The sequence below is a fragment of the Bos indicus x Bos taurus genome, chromosome 10 (assembly GCF_003369695.1).
Source record: "Bos indicus x Bos taurus breed Angus x Brahman F1 hybrid chromosome 10, Bos_hybrid_MaternalHap_v2.0, whole genome shotgun sequence".
Lineage (NCBI taxonomy): Eukaryota > Metazoa > Chordata > Mammalia > Artiodactyla > Bovidae > Bos > Bos indicus x Bos taurus.
Genome location: NC_040085.1, coordinates 71,541,580 through 71,566,805, shown reverse-complemented (window position 1 = coordinate 71,566,805; position 25,226 = coordinate 71,541,580). Strand labels below are relative to the sequence as shown.

The 25,226-nt window shown below is 38.2% G+C and overlaps 1 protein-coding gene across 6 annotated transcripts in view; it reads right to left on the bottom strand.

Moving 5' to 3' along the window:
• FUT8 (fucosyltransferase 8) overlaps positions 1-25,226 on the bottom strand; it is a 333,890-nt gene that overhangs the window by 81,765 nt on the left and 226,899 nt on the right. For all 6 annotated transcript variants that reach the window (XM_027554345.1, XM_027554347.1, XM_027554344.1 and 3 more), the window contains one exon: positions 20,215-20,329. In XM_027554345.1, the coding sequence (XP_027410146.1) occupies positions 20,215-20,329 (115 nt within the window). The remainder of the gene's footprint in view (positions 1-20,214; positions 20,330-25,226) is intronic.

Genomic DNA, 25,226 nt, shown 5'->3' with positions numbered 1-25,226 from the left:
AGATGACTTAGCAACTAAACAACAACTCCTAGGCCTTCTAAGTCCCAAGGAACAGACTTAAAACAGTTACTAAGTAGGATATGAGGGAATGCAGAAATAAAGCAAAAGCAACAAGTAAAGTAATGATTATTAAGCAGAGCCCTAGTTCCTCCTCAGGGGATATATATAGCAATCTGATGCATATGTTTGAGTTGTTTGGCAAAAACTAAGCCCCTCGCCCAGGTGGAGGATGGTGACCACAGGCACACAGACCCTAGATTAGCTAGAATCATTGAGGATTAAGAGTCCTGAAACATCAGCCTGTCACCTCACCACCAACCAATAGACGCAAGTCCACAAACTGCAACCATGCCCCAAATGTTGCCTTTAAAAATGCTCCCCAGAAAACCACTGGTGGGTTCGGGCCTTTGAGCATGAGGTGTCTGTTCTCCTTGCTTAGTGTCCTATGATGAATGCTGTACTTTTCTTCACCACAGTCCAGCGTCCCTACATGGATTTGCTCCATGTCAGGTGAGCAGATCCATGTTTAGTTTGGTAACAACAATCCATAAATGTACTTGGAATATTGAAGGACTTGTTCTATTATGTATAGAACAAAATGGAAAACTGGATGGAATGGAAACGATATTCATCTTTTATCAGCTGGAAACAAAGATGCATGATAGATATAATGGGCAGCTCAGGGTGTATTTGTCACTTCCACTGTATAATCACAAGAGATCTGATTTAGGTCCTATTTGAATGGCCTAGCAGTTTTCCATACTTTCTTAATTTAAGTCTGAATTTTGCTAGCAAGGTAATGCTCAAAATCCTTCAAGCTAGGTTTCAACAGTATGTGAACCAACAAATTCCAGATGGACAAGCTGGTTTAGAAAAGGCAGAGGAACTCACAGATCAAATTGCCAATATCTGCTGGATCATAGAAAAAGCAAGAGAATTCCAGAAAAACATCTACTTCAGCTTCACTGACTATGCTAAAGCCTTTGACAGTGTAGATGACAATAAACTGTGGAAAATTCTGAAAGAGATGGGAATACCAGACCACCTAACCTGCCTCTTGAGAAACCTATATGCAGGTCAGGAAGCAACAGTTAGAACTGGACATGGAACAGCAGACTGGTTCCAAACAGGAAAAGGAGTACGTCAAGGCTGTATATTGTCACCCTGCTTATTTAACTTATATGCAGAGTACATCATGAGAAACGCTGGGCTGGAAGAAGCACAAGCTGGAATCAAGATTGCTGGGAGAAATATCAATAACCTCAGATATGCAGATGACACCACCCTTATGGCAGAAAGGGAAGAGGAACTCAAAAGCCTCTTGATGAAAGTGAAAGAGGAAAGTGAAAAAGTTGGCTTAAAGCTCAACATTCAGAAAACGAAGATCATGGCATCTGGTCCCATCACTTTATGGGAAATAGATGGAGAAACAGTGGAAACACTGTCAGACTTTAATTTTGGGGGCTCCAAAATCACTGCAGATGAGGACTGCAGCCATGAAATTAAAAGGCGCTTACTCCTTGGAAGGAAAGTTGTGACCAACATAGATAGCACATTAAAAAGCAGAGACATTACTTTGCCAACAAAGGTCCGTCTAGTCAAAGCTATGGTTTTTCCAGTGGTCATATATGGATGTGAGAGTAGGACTGTGAAGAAAACTGAGAGCTGAAGAATTGATGCTTTTGAACTGTGGTGTTGGAGAAGACTCTTGAGAGTCCCTTGGACTGCTAGGAGATCAAACCAGTCTATCCTAAAGGAGATCATTCTGGGTGTTCATTGGAAGGACTGATGCTGAGGCTGAAACTCCAATACTTTGGCCACCTCATGCGAAGAACTGACTCATTGGAAAAGACCTTGATGCTGGGGCAGGAGGAGAAGGGGACGACAAAGGATGAGATGGCTGGATGGCATCACCGACTCAATGCACATGAATTTGGGTGAAGTCCAGGAGTTGGTGATGGACAGGAAGGCCTGGTGCGCTGCAATTCATGAGGTTGCAAAGAGTCAGACATGACTGAGCGACTGAACTGAACCGATATAGGTATTTTAATTGATTACACAGAGATGTAGTTTTATGTTCTTATGACATCACTGAGCCATATTTATGACTTATTTGATCTTAGATTCTCAGTCAGCATTCTATCCTGAGCTAAGCAATTATGAGAAGGGAGAACGAAAAGGGGCAGTGAGGCTTACTGCTGCTGCTGCTAAGTCGCTTCAGTCGTGTCCGACTCTGTGCAACCCCATAGACGGCAGCCCACCAGGCTCCCTCATCCATGGGATTTTCCAGGCAAGAGTACTGGAGTGGGGTGCCATTGGCTACTGGACATACACAAAAAAGTAAGGGGAAAAGTTGCTCAGTTTTGGTCTACAATAACCAGGACTCACACCAAGAGCACAGCTGCCCTTCACAAACATTGTGAGCAGTCAGTGAACAGAGAGACTGATAATTCTGGGGTTGTCAATAAGAGAAAGTGTTGCATACTCTAGGGAGTCCTGGAGATGAAAGTGAATGTTCTAGTCAGAAGTTATAGCTCTTTAATGGAAAGCTGCTGTTCTAATATCAAATTAAAGCAAAATTTTAATTGCAAGCAACCTAGTTTTTACTGTATTTATGTGCTTGAGACAGAACCCATTGAATCTTAAAGGTCAGCATTTATCACTTTTCATCTAATTTTGCAACACCTTTCTCTCTTTCAGGCTGCTTACCATTAAGTGTTCTTGAGTAATCTCACGTCCAGAGCAGGACTGAAAACCCCTAAGTGACTTCAGGTTCCTTCCTAGTTCAATGAGAAGGACTTCCTTGTGGGTGCAGTGGATTTACTGAAATGTATGCTTCAGGGAGCCTCATTTATACAGATCCTTTCAAACCCTGGGAGGAGGGGGACTTGTGCAGTATGTTCAACTGGTCAAAATTTGCAAAATCTGTCCACAGGGAGAAAGACAGCTGTCTCTGCCCACTTGAAACTCCCTCCCATTCACCTCACTTCCCCAATGTTGGTATCAATATTGGGAGGAAACTAAAGTGGTCTTCAACATTCCTGAGGTCCTGTTATGGGAAAATTAAGCAAGGAATTAATTTAGTTTAGATTTAGAGGTATGTATTTATGTGCTCATTGTTGCTTTTGCGCAGTTATTTTTGTGACATAAATATAGGTACAGGGCAGGAGGTTGCATTGTGATATGAATGTGCCCCATGGAGAAGTGGAGTTGGTTCTCAGTGATGCCTAATCAACACAAAAGTTCTCTTCTATTATTAATAACCTCAAAACTGTAACATATACAGTTAAAATTGTAGCATAAAATAACTATATGTTTCATTCTTTTTTATTGGATGAGAATCACATGAAATAAAAATTATACAAATTCCCTTTTATATAGGGCACTAGCTTATAGCAGTACTACAAACATGAGGTATGTCTGTATTTTAAGTTGCAAAGGTTATATATCACAAATATGAATAAATAAAAACAAAATTTTTTTGATCAAAAATCTGATTTAATCTTTCCATTCTCTTTATAAAAAATATTACAAAATCATTGTCAATTCACTTTATAGAAAATATGACAAACTGTAATCAAAGAGTATGCAGCTAAGAAATGTGAGGAAACAGTATTATAAAGTGTCAGGCTGATAATAAAAATTTTTAGTTTTTCTGGAATTTTGTGTTTGTGGTATTTGTCAAGTTCATAAAATTCGTAACTGGTTGGGATTTTTTTTCATTATACATAGTTGATCCTTACTCTCACAGATTGCATATTTGCAAGTTTGCCTACTAGCTAAAATTTATTTGTAATCTCAAAATCAATACTTGATGTGCTTTCAGGTCACGTGTGGACAAGCGTAATACAGTGAAAAATGGGAGCCTCCTAAACACAAACTCTCTGCTGAGGTCAAATAAGGTGCCATTTACCTTCTTGTTTCAGTTCTCATACTACGAACAAGGGTCCTTTTTATGGTCTAATTAGTGCCTTTTTTTTTTTCTCTTTTCATTTTAGTGCTTTTTGTTCACAATTTCACTGTTTAAAATGGCACATAAGTGTGGTACTGGAGTGTTCCTAAGCTGTCCAGGGTTCCTAAGTACTAGAAAGCTAAGAGATGCCTTCCAGAGAAAAATATGTGTTAGGCAAGTTCTACTCAAGTATGAGTTACTGTGCTATAAGCTATGAAAGTGAAAGCGAAGTCGCTCAGTCATGAGTGACTCTTTGTGACCCCATGGACTATAGCCTCTATAGCCTACCAGGGTCCTCGGTCCATGGGATTTTCCAGGCAAGAACACTGGAGTGGGTTGCCATTTCCTTCTTCAGGGGATCTTCCCAACCCAGGGATCAAACCCAGGTCTCCCTCATTGCGGGTCTCCCTCATTGCTTTACCATCTGAGCCACCAGAGAAGCCCATAAAGCTATCAGTTCAATGCTAATGAGTCAACAATACATATTTGGTGTTTTCAAACAGAAGAACACATAGAACAAGTTTATATACTGATTAACTGATCAGAGACTTAAAGGCACTTAGAATGAATGTTTCAGTATTCACTAATTCTGTGTGACTCTATAGAACACAACTGAAGCAAATAATGAGAATCAAGTGAATTTATTCTAATATCTAATTTTATATTTGTATTTCTTTTTTTATATTTTAAAAATTTAATGTTTTTTTTTCATTTTTTAACTTTACAATAATGTATTGGTTTTGCCATATATCAAAATGAATCTGCCACAGGTATTACATGTGTTCCCCATCTTGAACCCTCCTCCCTCCTCCCTCCCCATACCATCCCTCTGGGTCGTCCCAGTGCACCAGCCCCAAACATCCAGCATCGTGCATCGAACCTGGACTGGCGACTCGTTTCATATATGATATTATACATGTTTCAATGCCATTCTCCCAAATCATCCCCCCCGCTCCCTCTCCCACAGAGTCCAAAAGACTGTTCTATACATCAGTGTCTCTTTTGCTGTCTCATATACAGGGTTATTGTTACCATCTTTCTAAATTCCATATATATGCGTTAGTATACTGTATTGGTGTTTTTCTTTCTGGCTTACTTCATTCTGTATAATAGGCTCCAGTTTCATCCACCTCATTAGAACTGATTCAAATGTTTTCTTTTTAATGGCTGAGTAATACTCCATTGTATATATGTACCATAGCTTTCTTATCCATTCATCTGCTGATAGACATCTAGGTTGCTTCCATGTCCTGGCTATTATAAACAGTGCTGCGATGAACATTGGGGTACACGTGTCTCTTTCCCTTCTGGTTTCCTCAGTGTGTATGCCCAGCAGTGGGATTGCTGGGTCATAAGGCAGTTCTATTTCCAGTTTTTTAAGGAATCTCCTCACTGTTCTCCATAGTGGCTGTACTAGTTTGCATTCCCACAAACAGTGTAAGTGGGTTCCCTTTTCTCCACACCCTCTCCAGCATTTATTGCTTGTGGACTTTTGGATAGCAGCCATTCTGACTGGCGTGAGATGGTACCTCATAGTGGTTTTGATTTGCATTTCTCTGATAATGAGTGATGTTGAGCATCTTTTTCACGTGTTTGTTAGTCATCTGTATATCTTCTTTGGAGAAATGTCTAGTTCTTTGGCCCATTTTTTGATTGGGTCATTCATTTTTCTGGAATTGAGCTGTAGGAGTTGCTTGTATATTTTTGAGTTTAGCTGTTTGTCAGTTGCTTCATTTGCTATTATTTTCTCCCATTCTGAAGGCTGTCTTTTCACCTTGCTTATAGTTTCCTTTGTTGTGCAGAGCTTTTAAGTTTAATTAGGTCCCATTTGTTTATTTTTGCTTTTATTTCCAATATTCTGGGAGGTGGGTCATAGAGGATCCTACTGTGATGTATGTCAGAGAGTGTTTTGCCTATGTTCTCCTCTAGGAGTTTTATAGTTTCTGGTCTTACATTTAGATCTTTAATCCATTTTGAGTTTATTTTTGTGTATGGTGTTAGAAAGTGCTCTAGTTTCATTCTTTTACAAGTGGTTGACCAGTTTTCCCAGCACCACTTGTTAAAGAGATTGTCTTTAATCCATTGTATATTCTTGCCTCCTTTGTCAAAGATAAGGTGTCCATATGTGCATGGATTTATCTCTGGGCTTTCTATTTTGTTCCATTGATCTATATTTCTGTCTTTGTGCCAGTACCATACTGTCTGACTGTGGCTTTGTAGTAGAGCCTGAAGTCAGGCAGGTTGATTCCTCCAGTTCCACTTTTTCTTTCTCAAGATTGCTTTGGCTATTGAGGTTTTTTGTATTTCCATACAAATTGTGAAATTATTTGTTCTAGCTCTGTGAAGAATACCGTTGGTAGCTTGATAGGGATTGCATTGAATCTATAAATTGCTTTGGGTAGTATACTCATTTTCACTATATTGATTCTTCCAATCCATGAACATGGTATATGTCTCCATCTATTAGTGTCCTCTTTGATTTCTTTCACCAGTGTTTTATAGTTTTCTGTATATAGGTCTTTAGTTTCTTTAGGTAGATATATTCCTAAGTATTTTATTCTTTCCGTTGCAATGGTGAATGGAATTATTTCCTTAATTTCTCTTTCTATTTTCTCATTATTAGTGTATAGGAATGCAAGGGATTTCTGTGTGTTGATTTTATATCCTGCAACTTTACTATATTCATTGATTAGTTCTAGTAATTTTCTGGTGGAGTCTTTAGAGTTTTTTATGTAGAGGATCATGTCATCTGCAAATAGTGAGAGTTTTACTTCTTCTTTTCCAATTTGGATTCCTTTTATTTCTTTTTCTGTTCTGATTGCTGTGGCCAAAACTTCCAAAACTATGTTGAATAGTAATGGTGAAAGTGGGCACCCTTGTCTTGTTCCTGACTTTACAGGAAATGCTTTCAATTTTTCACCATTGAGGATAATGTTTGCTGTGGGTTTGTCATACACAGTTTTTATTATGTTGAGGTATGTTCCTTCTATTCCTGCTTTCTGGAGAGTTTTTATCATAAATGGATGTTGAATTTTGTCAAAGGCTTTCTCTGCATCTATTGAGATAATTATATGGGTTTTATTTTTCAATTTGTTAATGTGGTGTATTACATTGATTGATTTGTGGATATTAAAGAATCCTTGCATCCCTGGGATAAAGCCCACTTGGTCATGGTGTATGATCTTTTTAATGTGTTGTTGGATTCTGATTGCTAGAATTTTGTTAAGGATTTTTGCATCTATGTTCATCAGTGATATTGGCCTGTAGTTTTCTTTTTTTGTGGCATCTTTGTCAGGTTTTGGTATTAGGGTGATGGTGGCCACATAGAATGAGTTTGGAAGTTTACCTTCCTCTGCAATTTTCTGGAAGAGTTTGAGTAGGATAGGTGTTAGCTCATCTCTAAATTTTTGGTAGAATTCAGCTGAGAAGCCGTCTGGACCTGGGCTTTTGTTAGCTGGAAGATTTCTGATTACAGTTTCAATTTCTGTGCTTGTGATGGGTCTGTTAAGCTTTTCTATTTCTTCCTGGTCCTTGTATTTCTTTACATAAAAGAGAGTACTAAAAACTAGAGGCTTCAAGCCCATTCCCTAAATCTGGATCCATGTCTGGTCAAGAGCCTTCATCTCCCCCTCAGGAGAGTTTGCTACTTCCCAGTTATTGCCTCACTGGGATTGAGACCAGGATTCTAGAACAGGAATCTACAGCCTGGGACCTCATAGTCAGGGCCAAAATCCCCAATTATTGCACTATGACTATGTGAAACCCAGATTTCTTTTAAAATTTGGAAAATTGTTTATATAATTATGCTATGTATATTGTGATCTAGGGCAGGATCAAACTATAATAAAATTTTTCCTTTCTTAGGGAAAAAAGAATATGTTTCTAGAAACAGAAAATTACTGAGGAAACAGAGCAACACTGGGGCTGACATACCTAAATTAAATAGAGTCAAATCTAAGTTCAACTTACATTCAAGAAAGTAAAAAGATACTTTATTAGGTGGTGCTACTCTCAAAAGATAAAATGATTTTAGGGAGCAGCATCTAGATTTCCATCAGCTGCTCATTTTATTTCTAGATACTAAATGTTAAGGATCTCATATGCATTCTCATATATCTTTAATAAGGAATGATGTTTTAAAAAACTTGTATTATTGATAATCAAGATGATATAAATATATAAGAAATATGTAAACTTCAAAATGACAAAATTCAGATAGAGTTGTGCTAAGTGCACTGCTAGGAATTTAATAAGTTCCTCTATAGCCATCAGGCATCTCAAGATGATTTTAAACTCTTATGAAGAAACTTAAATCCCAAATCAGATGCTGTCAAGGATTTTAAAAGAAGGAAGTAAATTTGCAGTTTACTAACACTGTGAAGAAGGCTGAGCACCAAAGAATTGATGCTTTTGAACTGCGGTGTTGGAGAAGACTCTTGAGAGTCCGTTGGACTGCAAGGAGATCAAACCAGTCCATTCTAAAGGAGATCAGCCCTGGGATTTCTTTGGAAGGAATGATGCTAAAGCTGAAACTCCAGTACTTTGGCCACCTCATGCAAAGAGTTGACTCACTGGAAAAGACTCTGATGCTGGGAGGGATTGGGGGCAGGAGGAAAAGGGGATGACAGAGGATGAGATGGCTGGATGGCATCACTGACTCAATGGACATGATTTGGGTGAACTCTGGAAGTTGGTGATGGACAGGGAGGCCTGGCGTGCTGCGATTCATGGGGTCGCAAGGAGTCGGACACAACTGAGCGACTGAACTGAACTGAACACTACGTGGTTTGCTGCTGCTGCTGCTGCTAAGGCGCTTCAGTAGTGTCCGAATCTATGCGACCCCATAGACGGCAGCCCACCAGGCTCCCCCGTCCCTGGGATTCTCTAGGCAAGAACACTGGAGTGGGTTGCCATTTCCTTCTCCAATGCATGAAAGTGAAAAGTGAAAGTGAAGTCGCTCATTCATGTCCGACTCTTAGCGACCCCATGGACTGCAGCCTACCAGGCTCCTCCATCCATGGGATTTTCCAGGCAAGAGTACTGGATGGGGTGCCATTGCCTTCTCTGGGTTTGCTAGTAACAGATTATACTAATTAAGGTGAATAACTATTAAGCAACTATAGCAAAATGGCATCCAGATTGGGAATGAAGGGATAAATATGTTAATTAAGCATATGACATGATAATTTATATAGGAAATCTAATGTGATCTACAAAAAAAAGCTATTAGAATATATGAGTTTAGTAAAGCTGCAGGATATAAGATCAACATTAAAAAATTAGGCTTTTATTATGTAGAAGCAGTTTCTTTCTATTCCTATTTTTTGAGTGTTTTTATCATGAAGGGTACAGAATTTTGTCAAATGCTTCTTCTGCGTCAGTTGAGATGATCATGTGTTTTTTTCTTTTATTTTTTGATGTGGCATACTACAATGATCAAATTTCACATGTTGAACCATCTATGCATTTCAGGAAGAGGTGCACTGTTGTCTACCAGAGATCTGGGGCCGGGAATGGATAGCTTCTACTGTGCTAAGAGCTGAAGACCAAAATTAACTGTAATTTATGGTTCAAACTTTCCGCTGGAGATGTAAGCCTTCATCAGACTTCAAAGTTATATCAGGCGGTTTCTGCCAGTGCAACAGTCCAGGTAGGGAGACAAATTCCTGGTGCTTCCTAGTCCACCATCTTTTTGGAATCCCTCTGCAGATAATCAGTTTTTAAGTAGCACACTAAAATGTGTTTGACAATCAGGGGTATATGATCACTACACAATTATTTTGATGATATTAAAGAACTACTGTTAGTAATCTTAGATAGTAATCCAAGTCTATGCCCCAACCAGTAATGCTGAAGAAGGTGAAGTTGAATGGTTCTATGAAGACCTACAAGACCTTTTAGAACTAACACCCAAAAAAGATGTCCTTTTCATTATAGGGGACTGGAATGCTAAAGTAGGAAGTCAAGAAACACCTGGAGTTACAGGCAAATTTGGCCTTGGAATACAGAATAAAGCAGGACAAAGACTAATAGAGTTTTGCCAAGAAAATGCACTGGTCATAGCAAACACCCTCTTCCAACAACACAAGAGAAGACTCTGTACATGGACATCACCAGATGGTCAACACTGAAATCAGATTGATTATATTCTTTGCAGCCAAAGATGGAGAAGCTCTATACAGTCAACAAAAACAAGACCAGGAGCTGACTGTGGCTCAGACCATGAACTCCTTTTTGCCAGATTCAGACTTGAATTGAAGAAAGTAGGGAAAACCACTAGACCATTCAGGTATGACCTAAATCAAATCCCTGATGATTATACAGTGGAAGTGAGAAATAGATTTGAGGGCCTAGGTCTGATAGATAGAGTGCCTGATGAACTATGGAATGAGGTTCGTGACATTGTACAGGAGACAGGGATCAAGACCATCCCCATAGAAAAGAAATGCAAAAAAGCAAAATGGTTGTCTGGGGAGGCCTTACAAATAGCTGTGAAAAGAAGAGAAATGAAAAGCAAAGGAGAAAAAGAAAGATATAAGCATCTGAATGCAGAGTTCCAAAGAATAGCAAGAAGAGATAAGAAAGCCTTCCTCAGCGATCAATGCAAAGAAATAGGAAAAGGAGTACATCAAGGCTGTATATTGTCACCATGCTTATTTAACTTCTATGAAGAGTACATCATGAGAAATGCTGGACTGGAAGAAACACAAGCTGGAATCAAGACGGCCGGGAGAAATATCAGTAACCTCAGATACGCAGATGACACCACCCTTATTGCAGAAAATGAAGGGGAACTAAAAAGCCTCTTGATGAACGTGAAAGTGGAGAGTGAAAAAGTTGGCTTAAAACTCAACATTCAGAAAATGAAGATCATGGCATCCGGTCCCATCACTTCATGGGAAATAGATGGGGAAACAGTGGAAACAGTGTCAGACTTGATTTTTCTGGGCCCCAAAATCACTACAGATGGTGACTGCAGCCATGAAATTAAAAGACGCTTACTCCTTGGAAGGAAAGTTATGACCAACCTAGATAGCATATTCAAAAGCAGAGACATTACTTTGCCAACAAAGGTCCGTCTAGTCAAGGCTATGGTTTTTCCAGTGGTCATGTATGGATGTGAGAGTTGGACTGTGAAGAAGGCTGAGTGCTGAAGAATTGATGCTTTTGAACTGTGGTGTTGGAGAAGACTCTTGAGAGTCCCTTGGACTGCAAGGAGATCCAACCAGTCCATTCTGAAGGAGATCAGCCCTGGGATTTCTTTGGAAGGAATGATGCCAAAGCTGAAATTCCAGTATTTTGGCCACCTCATGTGAAGAGTTGACTCATTGGAAAAGACTCTGATGCTGGGAGGGATTGGGGGCAGGAGGAGAAGGGGACGACAGAGGATGAGATGGCTGGATGGCATCACTGACTCGATGGACGTGAGTCTGAGTGAACTCCGGGAGTTGGTGATGGACAGGGAGGCCTGGTGTGCTGCGATTCATGGGGTTGCAGAGTCGGACACAACTGAGCAACTGAACTGATCTGAACTGATTTTCTTAAAAATATCTGTAACTTTCAGAAATTCGTTTTGAAATATTTACAAATAAAATGATAAAATGTCTGGGATTTGCTTCAGAATGATCCTGGATATGCAAGGGGTATGGTAGAAGCACAGAGGAAACATAGTTGACCAGGAATTGGTAACTGTTAAAGCTAGGTTATGGGTACTAGGGGTTCAATGGTCTCTCACTTTTACATAAGTTGAAGTTTTCCACAACAAAAGCTTTTTTTTTTTTTAAGGAGTGATAAAGGTGGCTGGTGGCTCAATCGGTAAAGAATCTGCCTGCAGTGAAGGAGACCTGGGTTCGATCCCTGGGTTGGAAACATCCCCTGGAGGAGGGCATGGCAACTCACTCGAGTATTCTTGCCTGGAGAATGCTATGGACAGAGGAACCTGGCAGGGGGCAGTCCATGGGGCCGCAAAAGTTGGACATGACTGAGCAACTACATACATAGGAAAAATGTGTGTAATAGCAATAGGGGAAGTAGTAAAATATCCAAATGATGAGTCAGAGAAATAAATATCAAAATGACAAAATGGAGGGATAAAATAAACTGTGTGTGTGTGTTTGAAGATAATTGATTCAGAGATACTCTCAGAATGTTACCAGACTTCAAGGTTTCTGAGGGCAGACACCATACCATGTCCATTAGGTTCACCCTAAATCCCTAACAATGTACCTAATGCCTAGGATATTCAGTACATCCAAATACTTCTTGAATAAATGAAAAAATAAACAATTCGATGAGACCTACACACCCACATGCAAGGGCTCCATAAAATCTGTAAGATTCCAAATAATGTAGCTTTTAATAACACTTAAAAAATGGGCCAAAGAACTAAATAGACATTTCTCCAAAGAAGACATACAGATGGCTAACAAACACATGAAAAGATGCTCAACATCACTCATTATCAGAGAAATGCAAATCAAAACCACTATGAGGTACCATTTCACACCAGTCAGAATGGCTGCGATCCAAAAGTCTACAAATAATAAATGCTGGAGAGGGTGTGGAGAAAAGGGAACCCTCTTACACTGTTGGTGGGAACGCAAACTAGTACAGCCACTATGGAGAACAGTGTGGAGATTCCTTAAAAAACTGGAACTAGAACTGCCTTATGATCCAGCAATCCCACTGCTGGGCATACACACTGAGGAAACCAGAAGGGAAAGAGACACGTGTACCCCAATGTTCATCGCAGCACTGTTTATAATAGCCAGGACATGGAAGCAACCTAGATGTCTATCAGCAGATGAATGGATAAGAAAGCAGTGGTACATATACACAATGGAGTATTACTCAGCCATTAAAAAGAATACATTTAAATCAGTTCTAATGAGGTGGATGAAACTGGAGCCTATTATACAGAGTGAAGTAAGCCAGAAGGAAAAACACCAATACAGTATACTAACGCATATATATGGAATTTAGAAAGATGGTAACAATAACCCTATGTACGAGACAGCAAAAGAGATACTGATGTATAGAACAGTCTTATGGACTCTATGGGAGAGGGAGAGGGTGGGAAGATTTGGGAGAATGGCATTGAAACATGTAAAATATCATGTATGAAACGAGTCGCCAGTCCAGGTTCGATGCACGATACTGGATGCTTGGGGCTAGTGCACTGGGATGACCCAGAGGGATGGTATGGGGAGGGAGGAGGAAGGAGGGTTCGGGATGGGGAACACATGTATACCTGTGGCGTATTCATTTTGATATTTGGCAAAACTAATACAATTATGTAAAGTTTAAAAATAAAATAAAATTAAAAAAAAAAAAGAAAACTTAAATACATCTTTTTTATTTCACCTTTGTTCTCAGCTGACTTCCAATAGAGTAATCCCCTCTTTCATTTCATGAAAGCTACCCTTGCCACCATATTCACTTACCACTTCTTTTTCTTTCCTCATTAAACCTGTTTATACTTTTTATCTTGGGAAAGATATTCTTTGTCAATATATTCTTAGGTCTTAATTCTGAAAAACTCTTTCCTTTTCTCTAACTGATCTCATGTCAAACTAATATCTTTCAAACAAGGAAAAGTCCTCAAAGTTTCTCTTTACTCCAATTGTCTTAAGCATTTAATGAATATCCTAATATAGCTAAGTTAATGACATTTTCAAGTGAGTTATAATTATTACCATTTCTGGCTTTATTTCGGTTCTCATTTGGGTAGAAATACACTGAATTACTCAGTAGAACACACAACTCTGAGGGCACCAGATGAAAGATTTGATCTCATGGTGATCAGACTAGCAGATGAATAAAGTTTATAGTTATAGTCTGGCCTTAAATCTGTTTTTAAAAATTGTCCTGTTGAAGAGAAAGGGGGTTAGACACATCCTTTGTTATAGTGGAGGGTTTCCCCATAATCTGAAAATTATCTGAAAAATATGTTAACAGCTTCAATAATGCATTTCCAGTGTGACTTGGCCACTTTCCATTCCAAAGACCATCCACAGTCACTAGAATCCATACAGAAAAAGAGAAACCTGCATTATCTCCAAATAGTTTACTTGTGAATGGAAAAACAAAGCTCTATTCTCTTTTAAAAAGTAAAATATTCCCTATTTTCACAGCTTTTAGTTTTCTCTCAAAAAATGGAAAATTATCAACCTACCAATTTCCAAGAAAAGTCCTATTCAAAACATAAATAAACAAACAAAGCAAAGCCCCCAAAGGCAGCCACAAAAAGAAAAAACAAAAACCCATTTCCAACTATTGCTACTTTCTATATATTTAGATTCTACCTGAAATGGGTTCAATTCTGCTTAAAATGTCAACTCTAGAGCTGGGTAGAAAAAACAAAAGAAGAACCTTTAAGTACCAAAACATAGATAATTTCCAGTTAAACTGGGAAATGCTTTTTGTTATAAGTTATGTGCCCTAACTAGCTGCTCTCTTCACCAGACTCACCAACTTATAACTTGTTTCAAGCAAGTTAAGGAAAAACAAGGCACTGTGATCTCTTCCAATGTGCTTAATATGAGCGAATTAGAAACTGCAAAGTATATTCTAATAACCACAATCAAAGAAGAATTTCCTCCATGTCATTCAAAAGTCTAGGAAAATGACATGCATTACAGTAAAATGCAGACATATAACAAATATATTAGCAGTGTGGTTTTTAAAGTGAGCCTGAAGTTAATATCAGAAACTAGAGAAATACACTCAACAAAACTTTTCAATCTGTTATGATTCATGTAGCACAAGATTAAAGACCAGCACAAAATAGTATTTTAAACAACCCAATACTACCTGTTCACTGTATGGCTGAAGGACTTTTTAGATAAACATACAAAAGATCAACACCTTAAGAGAATTACTTGGTCCATTCTACTTGAGACTAACACAGCACACCTGGGGTTGTCTTCAAAAAGATTATTAGAGTTTTTAGTAAGTTTAGTCCTTTAATGCCATGCCTTAGGGCCTTCAACTGTAAAGAGAAGATAATTTTAATTAAGACAACTATAGATCTCTGTCCCACTGAAGTCCACTTGTCCTAGTACCTTCTTATTTTCCAGTGTATGGTGAAATTGCTTCTCCCAAGTAAAATCCAGGTATATGACAATAAGGGCTTCCCAGGCAGCGCAATAGTAAAGAACTCGCTTGCCAGTGCAGGAGACACAAGAAATGTGGGTTTGATCCCTGGGTTGGGAAGATCCCCTGGAGGAGAAATGGCGACCTACTTCAGTATTCTTGCCTGGAAAATTCCACGAACAGAGGAGCCCGATGGACTACACACACTCCATGGGGTCAGAGTCGGACACGACTGAGCACAGCAAACATGAGAGACATGACACACATGATAATAACTGAATGGAAATCTAATATTGAAACCAAACTTCACTGTACTATATGACTGTAAGTCAAGCAAGATCTTCAGGAGACATAATGGATATTTGCCCAATTCAGAGGGGGTGGAGAACTGCAGAAAGAAAGGCTTAGATTTTAAAATAAAACCTATTAGGGATTAAGACAGGGGTTTAATCTAGGCTTTTTCTCTTTGTACTAGGTCTTGCATTATACCTAAATACATCAGGATTTTTTAAAAATGCTTGTTGTGTTAACGAGAAGTCACAAGTTTCATAAGTAAAAATCTAGTAAAACTTAAAATGTTTTCACCTATTCAAACAAACCATTAAAAGTAAATTATAAAATTATCTGAATTATTTATGACTACAGCAAGATAATTCAGTGACTGAAATCTCCCAGAGATTTAAAATGTTGAAAATATTTGTTTATATTGTACCTTTTCCTTATTATTTTCTACTTAGATAAAAAATATTAGCATCTTTATATAATAGCTGCATGACACCACCCTTATGGCAGAAAGTGAAGGGGAACTCAAAAGCCTCTTGATGAAAGTGAAAGTGGAAAGTAAAAAAGTTGGCTTAAAGCTCAACATACAGAAAACGAAGATCATGGCATCCGGTCCCACCACTTCATGGGAAATAGATGGGGAAACAGTGGAAACAGTGTCAGACTTCATTTTTCTGGGCTCCAAAATCACTGCAGATGGTTGACTGCAGCCATGAAATTAAAAGACTCTTACTCCTTGGAAGGAAAGTTATGACCAATCTAGATAGCATATTCAAAAACAGAGACATTACTTTGCCAACAAAGGTTCATCTAATCCAGGCTATGGTTTTTCCTGTGGTCATGTATGGATGTGAGAGTTGGACTGTGAAGAAGGCTGAGTGCTGAAGAATTGATGCTTTTGAACTGTGGTGTTGGAGAAGACTCTTGCGAGTCCCTTGGACTGCAAAGAGATCCAACCAGTCCATTCTGAAGGAGATCAGCCCTGGGATTTCTTTGGAAGGAATGATGCTAAGGCTGAAACTCCAGTACTTTGGCCACCTCATGCGAAGAGTTGACTCATTGGAAAAGACTCTGATGCTGGGAGGGATTGGGGGCAGGAGGAGAAGGGGATGACAGAGGATGAGATGGCTGGATGACATCACTGACTCGATGGACCTGAGTCTCAGTGAACTCCGGGAGTTGGTGCTGGACAGGGAGGCCTGGCGTGCTGCGATTCATAGGGTCACAAAGAGTCGGACACAACTGAGCGACTGATCTGATCTAATCCGATCTGATGGGCTAAAGAAGGAAAGCCTTCTAAAATCTCCATCTATAAGTTATATGAAGTGCTTGTTTTTATTTTGAATATAGGTACCAAAAAGATGCTGATGCTGGGAAAGATGGAGGGTAGGAGAAGAGGACGACAAAGGATGAGATGGTTGGATGGCATCAGCAACTCAATGGACATGGGTTTGAGTAAACTCCGGGAGTTGGTGATAGACAGGGAGGCCTGGCGTCCTGCGGTTCATAGGATTGCAGAGTTGAACACAACTGAGTGACTGAATTGAACTGAACCAAAAGTCAAAGATTTTGTCCTTTATCCCCCTTTTTAGCTTTATTTCCTAGTATACTTCTCATTTTCTAAGCCCTGTTGAAGTCTTTCAGAATCTAAGTTGCTTAAATAGCCTTTTAACAGTAATAAAAGGCTTAAAAGTAATATGGAAACACCAATAGATTTGAATACCAAGAAAAGATGTAATGGGAAAAAATGCAATCACTCTAAAACATCTGTATAAATAGCTCAACTATTCTGATTAATTCTCTAATCCATTAAGTTAAACCAGGGATAAATCATGATTTATTTATTTATTTATTTGGCTGCACTGGGTCTTAGTTGCAGCATGTGTGACCTAGTTCCCTGACCAAGGATTGAACCCGGCCCGCCCCCTCCACTGCATTGGGAGCATAGAGTCTTAGCCACTGGACCACCAGGGAAGTCCCCAAATCATTCTTTTTTAAAAGGAATAAAAATCCAAGTCAGAGGAAGGATTCCTTATGATTTACTGTTCTTGTTTAGTCTCTCAGTCATGTCTAGCTCTTTTACGACCTCATGGACTATAGCCTGCTGGACTCTTCTGTCCATGGAATTTCCTAGGCAAGAATACCGGAATGGGTTGCCATTTCCTTCTTCAGGGGATCTCCCCAACCAAGGGATGAAACTGGCATCTCCTACATTGCAGGCAGATTCTTTGCTGCTGAGCCACTGGTTAAGTCCTCCTTACAAATACATATCTTTAATTTTGTTGGAATGGGAGAGAGGATGCTTATTCACCTATATCCAAAGAAGCTGAAGACTGAGTGACTGGCAACTTTAAGCTCTAAAAAATAATATGTAAAAAAATACAGTTCTTTAAAAATGGAAAAAAAAATGATCATAAATACATTAAATAATTAAAGAAAAATATTTTTTTCTAAAATACATTTTTTCCTATTGAGATTTTCCCCATCTCCTTGAATATTTAAAAAAAAAATCACATTTTCTTTTCCAATAGAAAAAAACAAAAGAAAAGCAAAAAAGCAAGGATTTTTTAAATAGGTAATATTTGAATACCTATTCAAAGTTAGGTCCATGTGAAATGATGTTTTGCTATAAGTGATTTACAAGTGAAATTCTCTAAAACAGAACCACTGAAAACAGCACACTGAAGATGGACTTCATGCTACTGGTGAGAGCACTTGGCCACTTAAAAACCAAGAGGAAAAAAGAAACTAGAGCAAGTGGTAGGTACTCGTTACAGTGAGGGGAGCTAAAGTATGGCCAAATCATAGTTTAAATATAACTTTCGTGGGGTGAAAACTTAATGAATATGTGGAAATGGAAGAAACTCAGAAACCATAGTTATTTCCATTTTAAATGAGGATGAGAGTTCTGCACCACCAGCTGTTTATAGTTCATTGAATGAGGTTCTAGTTGATAGGAGATAATTACCTCTTCCCTACAGGAGGCAAGTGTTGTTCATTCTACAGACACCTCTGATGAATGGCCATGGGGGCATGAGACAAGAGAGCATGCCAAGATCAGTTTTGTTTTTAATGATCTCTTGAAGCACTTGATTTTCTACTTTTTTCCTATTTAAGTGTAGGAAAATATGCATCTTAAAATATACAAAATAAAGTCACTGGCTATTATTTTGCTTTTATAAGACGCCTTAATTTTCAAAGGGAAACAGTGAGTGTACACAGAAAGCATACCATCACCAGAAATGGATGGGGATGATCATCCCAACTTCAAGCATTTGGAGTGTTACAGAATTCTATTTACTAATTCATTGTTTTCCCCTGATGACTGCATTCTAACTTTAAGTTTCTTTTCAGTTAATAATACCCCATTACCCCAGTCATTCCTGCTCCTTCAGCCTCTTGGAAAGGCTTATCTATTCGATCTTCCCAAACTCTCTCAAATTCCCTTCTGCCCTTCCAATGCAAACTGCCACACACCTCAATACTTCTCACCTGCAATATTGTCCTTATATCCTAACCAGTGGTTCCCAACCTTTCTGGCACCAGGGACTGGTTCAGTGGAAGAAAATTCTTCCACGGATCCGGGGGGAGGAGAGATGGTTTCAGAATGGTTCAAGCACGTTACATTTACTGTGCACTTTATTTCTAACCTAATGACAGGAGGTACTGGTTGGGGTTGCTGTTGTTTTAGTTGCTAAGTTGTGTGCAACTCTTTGTGACCCCGTGGACTGCAGCCCACTACGCTCCTCTGTCCATGGGATTTTCCAGGCAAGAATACTGGAGTAGGTTTTCATTTCCTCCTCCAGGGAACTTTCCGACCCAGGGATTGAACCTGTGTCTCCTGCATTGGCAGGCAAATTCTTTACTGCTGAGCCACCAGGGAAGCCCCTGGAGGTTGGGGACTCCTGTCCTAAACCGTCTCCTTCCAGTCTCTGCGAATGAATCCAGTTCAAGCAAAATTCTACCTTTCAGATTAGTATAACTAAAGCACCACTCTTATTATGATACTCTTATGTACACAAATTTTTCAAAAGTAGGCTGTGACTCTAAAACAGAAAAGGTTTATGGTATATTAAGCAAAAAAAAAAAAAAAAAAACCAACTCAAAAGTAAATCAGTTCTGTCTTTACAAACGTTTTAAGACTGGGTAAGCATGTAAGTAAGAACTAGAAGGAAACACACACACAAAATGAAGAGAGAACATTTAAAAGGGCCTGGGACTTGGAGTTTATGCTTGATTTATATTTCCTGTTTGTTGTTATAATGATGTTAGGCAATAAATAAAATCTTTCAGCAACCATTTGCCGCATATGTACCGTAAAGCTTAACCTGTACAAAAGGACCTCGGCAATCTGGCTCCCGAACCTCCCTTTACCAACTCTCCTTTTCACACAACCAAAACTCCAGACAAACTGAAATATCCTGTTTCTCGCTGGGTTCCTGTACTGCTCTTTCCCAGGTAGGAGCTTTACTCACATCATCTGAAGTCGGACACAACTGAGCGAATGAGCACAGCAAACAGCATGCTATAGCTAGTACACTGTTGTGCATTTCTGGACGTCTAAATCCTATATGATTATCCTTTACAGCTCGGTCAAATAATATCTTTTCCACAAAGCTATCTGTGACATCTTCCTCCAATGAGCATTTCATCATATCTCATATATGCAGCACTTCCTATCTTGCACTATAGTTTTTCTGTGTGCGTGTGTCAGAAGTAGCCCTGTTAGGGCAGGGATCTTGTTTTAGCCATCTTTATATTCCATTCAAGGCATGCCATAGTGTCTTTCTGAATAAATATGTAAAGTGAATGGACAAATACTCTTAGTTTTAATGTTTCTCCTCCTATTTTTCACTCGAATTTATTTATTAACCTAACCTTCTTACCTGAAGATACGTTATTCTCCGCTGCACCAGCTCTGTCAGATCTTTGGCCTCTTTTTCCCGCCAATCACCTGCTCCATCTGTTTGACTGAGGTAGTATAAATCCGTCATTATAGACCTATAAAAACCAAACAACAATGGGGGTCTAACTTATTTGTACTTCATTTGTACAGGATTTTGCAAAATCATAAGATGAGTCAAATTCTTCATAAAGATTGATGCTCACGCTGATGGTGGTACTTGTCTTTTATTTTCTGTCAAGATTGTGAAATTCAACAATTTAGTTTCTAGCATCCAAGAGTCATTCCTACAGTAAATCTTTACTATTGAGAAAAACAAATCTTTTTTTTTCCCCTAGGCCAGTTATGTGTACTTATATCTCAACATAGAGCACTTCAGAGATTAGGGAGAAGTGGATATCCACAGCAAAGAAACAGGCAGATTAGCATAAGGGAGAGAAATACGTTGGTGCCAGTATTTGAATATTACCATTTTGTTCCCTCAATTGTCACTTTCTGACCCCTCTTAAATTTCCTCTTCATACTTGGAAAAAGATGAGAGGAAAATCTGGGCACAATTCTGACACAATAGTTGAAACCAAAGGTCAGCAAACATTTTTCTATGAAGGGCCAGACAGTAAATATTTTAGGATTCCTGGGTTTCTGCTGCTTTTGAAGCAGGAAAGTTGCCATGGACAATATGCAGGAAAAAAAAAAAAAATGTGTGTATGTTTCAATAAAACTTTAATCACAAAACCAGGCTATAAGCCAGATTTGGCCCTTGGCCTATAATTTGACAATTGTTGGTCTAAATTAATAAGATGATTGTAAGATACTTGCATAGAATTGGTAGTGTCAATTAAAACATGCTGAATTTCCTGCAAAGTAAACTAAAATGCTCAGTATACTAGGTAAGAGAAACTTGATGGCTGGTGCAGATGGTTTTACTTACATTTCATTAAATACAAGCTATGACTTACCTTTACCAATAAAGAAAAGTAAAAAGCAAGTCTCCTCTTTCTCTAACAACCCCCAACAACCTATCAGCAAATATTGAAACAGGTTCTGACCAAGCATTATCATTGGCACTCCAATCAACTGAGCCACCATCTTCTCACCTAAATTGTTACAGTAACCTCTGAACAGGTCTCCCTGCTTCCACCCTTGCCAATCTCTACAGTCTATTCTCAACGCAGCAGCCAGATCCTGTCAAAATGCCAGTCAAATGATGTTATATCTTTGCACTTATGAACTGGCTCTTCATCTCACTTCATCAAACTGGAAGTTATTACTTTGAACTACAAGGCCCCAGACAATAAGGCCTCCTTTATCTCTTTGATCTCATTCCTACTACTGTCCTCACTGTGGACTCTATTTCAGCCACATAATCTTATTATTAACCCCAGAACATGTCAGCCTTGTTCCTACTTCAGGGCCTTTGCATTTGCTCTTCTCGCTCCTGGAATGCTGCTTTCCCAGATATCCTCCACATGACTCACCCAAATGTCGTTTAAATCTGTGCTCACTTTCTGCTTTAAAAGGCTTTCCAGACTCTCACTTAAAAATTCAACACCCAGTTACCATCACATCTCTTAATTTTCCTTCTTTTCCTTCCCTGCTTTATTTTTCTCCAAGCAATTATCATCTTTTAATATACATCATTTACTTATTTTATTATCTTCCTCCACCTTCTAGAACTTAAGCTCCATGGTAGCAGAGTACTTTTTAAACCCGCCAACCACCACAAATCAGCCTACAGAACAGTGCTGATCACACAGAAAATGCCCAGTAGACATTTTTGAATAGATAATTAAATTAAACGAAAAAGTAGCAAAAAAACTCTTCAAGAATTTTGGATGAGATAATATTGATAATTTTTATATTTCACAAATCCAATTTTGTGCTAGAGAACTTCTGGGGATAATCCTTAACTAGTTATAACTCCAGCTTATACTCCTTCACCATATTTTATATGAACTCTTCCATTTAGAGAATGCTTATTAAGTATGTTCTATTTGTTTCTGAAAATTATAAAATTAGACATTTATTTCTATTTATCAGAATAGTACACAGTTGGATCTTGACAAACTCAGAGATTAGGGGTACCCATGCCACACACAGTTGAAAATGCATACAACTTTTTGATTCACCCAAAGCTTAATTATTAATAGCACTACTATTGACCAGAAGCCTTGCTGATTACATAAACAATATTAACACGTATTTTTTATGTTACACATACAACAAATATCAAAGTAAGGGGTCCAGAGTGCAAAAATGTGGACACCATTCATTGTAAATATGCAAATCAGAAAGATTCCAAATCAGAGGAGAAAAAGCTTTGAGAGCCAGACAGGTCTCTCAGTTTGGGGTTTACCTCTTACTAGCTTTTTTTTTTTTTTTTTTTTGACATCTTTGAGAAATAGTTACTTCATTTTAAAATAAGTATTATAATATCTGCCATATAGTTTTTTAATACCTGCCATAGTTTTTTAAAGGATTAATGATAATATGAACAAAGTAATAATATATGTGGTGGTCGCTTGCTACAGACTGAACATCTGCGGTCCCCATGCCCAGTGTGATGGTACTCAAGAGTCGGGCCTGTGGGAAGTGCTTAGGTCATGAGAGTGGAGCCCTTACGAATGAGATTAGTGCTCTTATAAAACAGACACAACAGAACTCTCTAGCCTCTCTGCCACATTGATGGCATGGTGAGAAGGCACTCTCTATAAAGCAGAAAGAGGTCACTTATAAGACACCAAATCAGCCAGTATCTTGATCTAGGACCTCTCAGCCTCCGGAATTGTGAGAAATAAATCTCTGTTGTTCATAAGCTATGCATCTGTGGTATTTTTGTAACAGTAACCCAAATACACTAAGACATTGCTATTTATGCTAGAATGACTCAGAGAGTTGCTTCAGAGATTTTGCCCATGTCTGAGGAGGACCTACGAATGATTCTACAACTAAGAGGAAGGACCCACTGGGTATGAGGATGACAGTATTTGTGGGACTAACGGCCAGTCAGAAAAATGACCCAATAGTCAGTGCTTTATAGCACCCTGCAGAAAGGGACTGATCAGTAAGGACTCATTTAACAGATACTGAAACCAGCCCTTAACAACTGTGACTTCTGTAGGAGTATATGACAGCCTCAGTTGTCTTTTATTCCTGGTTCTTAACTAAATGATAAACCATTTGGGAATAAAAAATGGCAGCCCACTGGAAAAATTAAAGTTCTATTTACTGTCATAGAAAACTATCAGAACTACATATAATAAACAGAGAATATCTGGTAATAGACCCTTTGAATAAAGCAAAACTATTAATAATACACACATAAAAATGCAAAATCATAGCTACAGTTTAGAATATTCACCCAACTAAGAGTGGAACAGTTTTATACAATGCTTTGGAATAACAGGGTCATCTGTGAACCATTTCAGGCATTTGTTCAATGTGTCAACATTATTCATGCACAGGACACTTCACAGCTTGACTATTTCCATGTTTACCCTTTTAAAATAGGGCACGAATCTAATATGTGATGCTTTATCTATTTTTATACTTATTATTCCAACCTAAAGATTCAAAACACTTCTTTTCATTGAAAGAGCAATTTTAGTTGGAAAAACCATATCTACAACTTAATGCCTCCCTAAGAAATTAACTTACAGTCTTATACACTGAACAGAGGTTCAGGTTTTCTTCAGATTACCAAACCGAGGCCCCTATGGACTATCATGTAGCATTTTATAGTTGCTAGGGGAAAAGTCACCACTCATATGAAATTGTGTGACTTGATCATGGAAACAGGAGATGTCTTTAACTATAATGGTGTTATAGGGCTCTTGAATTTTATTTAAATTATTTTCTCAGTTTTATAAGGCCTCTTTTCCATTACTGTCATATTATTTTTTACATTTCATAGGTTTCATCATATCCAAACATGGTCATTTGCTTTTTCCTACCCATTAAATAGGAGTAATCACAACTTTTATTGCAAATCTCAACTTTAAATAACAGTGTTGTTTCTGGAGAGGTAATAATACAGCAGGATAAATAACCAGTCTATCAGCAAATGTCAAAGGAATAAAGGAAATTCAATATGCTCTGATGGCGTTACATTAAAAATAAACATACACACAAACAAATAGCAATACATTCCATGACAATCACCATACAGTCTCAAGCAGGTAAAAACTACATTAGGTATAATTTAGAGGGGAAAATTCTTTGAAATATAAAAATTGGCATGGTTTATGCTTTCATGTCACAGTAATCATTACTTTACCACTGGGAATGAAAGCTGATCTCTGTATTTTTTAATAAGTTAGAAAACATAAAAGTGAATGTTTTTACCAAGCTACATCAGTACTAAGTCTTAGCAATCAATTATTCATATTCATCTCAATCTCTGTCAAGAAAGTGGAATAACCAGTCTCATAACTAGAAGACCAAAGACCAAAAAAAAAGGACACTAATTTTTTATGATGATGCAGTCAGAATCACAAAATAAGTCACTCTATTTCTATAGTCAACTAACTTGAGCTTGCTTTGTAAATCATTTTTTCTTGGCCTCCCCATGCACATCACGTAAAGAAGAGAAGTCCAGGAAATGACTTTAAATTCAACCTACAGTTGGCCCTTGAACAACACAATGTGAACTGTGCAAGTAGTCTAGCTATATGCAGTTTTTAAAAAATAAATATTGGAAAAAATTTTTTCAGATTTGAGATGATTTGAAAAAACTCACAGATGAACCACGTACTATGGAAATAACAAAAAAAAATTGAGAAAAAGATGTATCATAAATGTGTAAAATATATGCTGGTACTCATAGGTGCTTACATAGGCATAAAGTGAATGATATTTAATATAAAATTAACAATGTGCTAGTTTTCTTACTGTTTCATAACTTTGCTTTCAAAGAATTATATTATTATAGAGTATTCCTTCTTCATAATTAGAGTAACTGCATATTAGCCTATTATCATAGGTTTTTTAAAAAAT